The 3,896-nt window shown below is 29.4% G+C and overlaps 1 protein-coding gene across 3 annotated transcripts in view; it reads right to left on the reverse strand.

Annotated features, from left to right (window-relative positions):
• The window catches only part of LOC108747036 (cytochrome b5-related protein-like), an 8,240-nt gene extending 4,612 nt beyond the window's left edge, over positions 1-3,628 (reverse strand). The window contains exons 1-3 of one of the 3 annotated variants that reach the window (XM_018484264.1): positions 3,553-3,628; positions 3,286-3,413; positions 1,484-1,598 (exon numbers count right to left, since the gene is read on the reverse strand). In XM_018484264.1, coding sequence (XP_018339766.1) covers positions 1,484-1,523 — 40 coding nt within the window. In that variant the 5' untranslated portion in view covers positions 1,524-1,598; positions 3,286-3,413; positions 3,553-3,628. Of the gene's footprint in view, positions 1-1,369; positions 1,599-3,285; positions 3,525-3,552 lie in introns of those variants that run through there. The other 2 variants (XM_018484265.1, XM_018484266.1) reach the window with 2 other exon arrangements.
• Between the last annotated feature and the right edge of the window lie 268 nt (positions 3,629-3,896).

A 3,896-nucleotide genomic window follows, 5' to 3' on the forward strand; every position in this document is an offset into this window, starting at 1 on the left:
AATATTTTTGGAAATGGAACTTGTTTTTAAATATTCAAACTTTAAATACGAAGCGCCTTACAGTTCCGAGTGTTAAGATAATGAACTAACATTCATTTAAATTGAATTAATTTTTCAGAAATAAATTGAGAGCCGATGAAATTATCGGATTCACACAATCATTCTGAAAATCCCCCCAAATTTTTCCCAAATCTTAAAAATTGTAATAAACTTACTGCGAAAAATATTGCATTCCATGCGAGATCCGGGTTCGACTCCCGGCCGAAGCAATATTTTTATAGAACAAAAAAAACTGTTAAAAACCGTAATTTTTACGATTTACGTTTTCTTTACTGACAAAGAAAAAAATTAAAACTGAAACCGGAATATTTATTTGGTATTTTATTAAATCGGAACCGGAACCGAACCGGAAAAACCTATCCAAGTTCCTGATTTAAACTACGACATACACAGTAAGAGCATGACGTGCTCTTTCTGAACGTCAGCTCTTATTATTAGAACTGATAATAAAGAGAAGATTATAAAGCACAGCCATGAATTTTAGCGAATCGGCTGGAACAAAAAGGTCGGGAATAAAGCAAATAATTAGTAAAATAATGTATAGTTTGCGTTCGATTGTACTACAGAGACCAGCTTAATAGATGTCAATTTAGATCTCTAAAATTGATCTCTTGCATTTTTTTTGTACGACTAATGATTTCTACAATATAATAATTTGACGTTTGCATGAACGACATTTTTATGGATTTCTGCAACTTACAAGGGTGAATAATTTCACAAAAAGATCTCAAATTTTTTTTGCAAAACATGTATCTTATTTTTATTTGTAGAATGTCAACAAATTAAATAAAAATAACGATAATTTAAAAATGTCCTGTTTGACGTGGAATGTTTTAAATTTATAAAATCACCAAAATATTTATAAAATATTTAAATTAAGTTTTATAAATATTTACAAATTTTTATAAATTTTTTATAAATATTATGTGCTGTTTGAGATGTATATTTATGACATATGTATCTGCGTTACCATTATTTGTTCAAGCTAAATGAAAATTTATGCAAGAGCAAGAACTTTGATTGCGATATCTGTTTACATGAAAAATATATATTTAAAATATTAAATAATATTTAATATATTTAATAGAAAAAGTGTTACATAATTTTAACTGTTTATAATAATCTATTTTTATTGTTTATTGATAAAATTGTGCTAGTACAATATTTAATATTGCAAAATTTGTTAATATTATATAAGATAATTGTTTTATTTTAGTTGCTACAGAATGTAATAAAGCGTTATTATTTCACTATCGCAATTATCATCATATCGATATATATACGTACGATATACGTACATATCACATACCGATATATACGTTTAAGAACACAAACATCCAGCTTTTATCTTCATTCGTTTAAAGTTTATAAGCACGGAAGTCCCATCCCACCACCATTATTTTATCACTGTGTTTTTACTCACAACGTAACATATCAACGGTATTTTCTTTCAACTTATCCATATTTCTGGCACGTAAACTATATTCTCGATGATTCTTTTTACCAGTTTGCGCGACTTTCCAGTTATAAATGGCAAGCTGTGATCAAGATAAGAATATTGCGTTACATATTGTAGAAGAGATACTAATTACTTAAGATTAAAGAACAATCAGTCTTAGATATATATATTCTCTCTTTCGCAGAATTGTCACTATAATACAATTATACTGCCGTGAGACTGACTACATCCTAACCTGGGTAGCAACGGATGCTTGTCTATACTGAGTTAATTAGATGCGTATTTAATAATGTATGGACGGTTTTTAATGTATAACAAAAAAATGCAATGAAATAAATTGCATCTCGTCTTAAGAGTCTGCAACGTCATCATTTAACCATTAATCGTACTTTTTTGTAAGCAATTGATAATGAAAGTGTTTAAGGTTAATATTTATACGCGATTCTTATATTTTTAAGACTGTCTTAAGTACAGTTTCACAATGTTATGAACTAATCAGAGAGTTTTATCAGCGTGCGTTTTAAGACATTATCTTAAGATATTAATTAAGAGGGTCTTTAAATAAAAACGTACTATAAATACCACCCTAAATAAATGTCAAAAGAATGCAATGAAATTAAATTATAATTTGAAAACTTTTCTAAGTTTGTGTTTATGTTGCGCCAGTGATAAATGATAAGAGCAGTGACATCAACGAAGTAAAAACAATTGTATTATGTGTTTATACTAAAATTTAGTCCAGAGCAAAACTATTGAGAAAAATGTTTTGTACGAAAGTTGTAAGATTTCAACAAATGCATCAAACGGCGATATTCATTTGATTTTGAGTGCAACTGTATGGAGGAGCTTTCAAAGTCAACTTTAAAATTTTAAACAAAAACCCTCACTTTTTTAAATTTAATATTTCAGTAGCTGATATCAAGATCTTTTCAAAATATTATAATGAAATTTCTTTTAATTGAGTATTGCTCGAGATATAAGTTGACAAAATTCAGAATGTTCAGATACTGTCAAGAATCAGCATTATCTAAGATTTCTGATCGATGGCTGAAACTTCTTAAACATTGTGCAGAATCATTATCTTGATAACATTTATTGGTCATTGTAGATTGTTCCTTTTACTTTCATTTTTACGTAAAAGTGAAAAGACAAAACTTCTACATCTATTTTTGTAAATATATTCACATAATTGTACATCACAAATTTTATGTCAGAAAGGATTTCGTATAATTTTATGTTTTGTTATTGAGATAAATATTATTGATACAACTATTTCGGTATAAGTGTATATTAGCTATAATAGAGTGATATCAATTATGCTATAGAAGTTCTTCAAGTATACAAAACGTAATTTATAAAAAAAAATGAAAAAGTGAAAAAGGTTGCAATTATATAGAGTAGAAGAAGGATACACAAATATATATTTAATATAACTTTACAGGTCAGATATATGTACATATTTCCTTACCATATTTAATTCAATTAAATAAATTCAGGACTCTTAGCACGATTTGGCTGATTTTTTATTCAACTCCGCCATCCGCTACGGTTCTTACCTTTTATCGCCCTGCGATATTTGAGCTGCGCGTGGGATGATGAGATGAGAAGAGTAACGGAAGGCGGAGCCGAGTCGAAAATTGGTCGAAAAGTACAAATCGTGCCGAGCTAATTATTATATCATTTAAAAGTCACATTCAAGGCTTTCAAAATAAAATTACAAAATTAATACTAAACATACGTCTCAAAATTATGTAAAAAGTACATACCTGTAACACTCTACTACAAAACTGTCTGCTACAACTATCTGCTACAAAACTGACATGCAACTGTTATTACGATGCAGTAAACACTAATGTCCAGTGGCCATATATTACCATATTAACGTCTGAGCAAACTAAAAGTAATTTCAATGATCAGAGTCCAAGAATGCAGCATAAACTGTACAAGATATCGTGGTATCCCCCACTTATTCCACAATCTCTCCTTGATAATTATTTGTTAAATAAAAAATCTTACGTAATGTAAAAACATACGATGAAAAAGTCTTGGCAAATCTATGCAGCAGACTTCAACGATCGTTCGTATCAAATCTTCTGGGCCACGATGATAGTGAGCACAACTAAAATGCTGTAAAACTGATAAAACTGTACCGACGGAAATTTTAAAGTCGAGCGAAATTGTAGAGCGATGATTCGTAAAGATGCAACAATGCCAATTGCTGCTGCGATCAGAAGGCAGATAGTTGCCTCAAGCCGGCCACGTTCAAGTAAAGTATGTTTAAATAAATAAATTGTATGAATATGTGTGGTATTATAACTGTGCAGTTTTTGCATCTATTCCGTTTTAAATTTAAATTTGCATGATCAGGTTGCATAAG

This window comes from Trachymyrmex septentrionalis, unplaced genomic scaffold (assembly GCF_001594115.1).
Source record: "Trachymyrmex septentrionalis isolate Tsep2-gDNA-1 unplaced genomic scaffold, Tsep1.0 scaffold19, whole genome shotgun sequence".
Lineage (NCBI taxonomy): Eukaryota > Metazoa > Arthropoda > Insecta > Hymenoptera > Formicidae > Trachymyrmex > Trachymyrmex septentrionalis.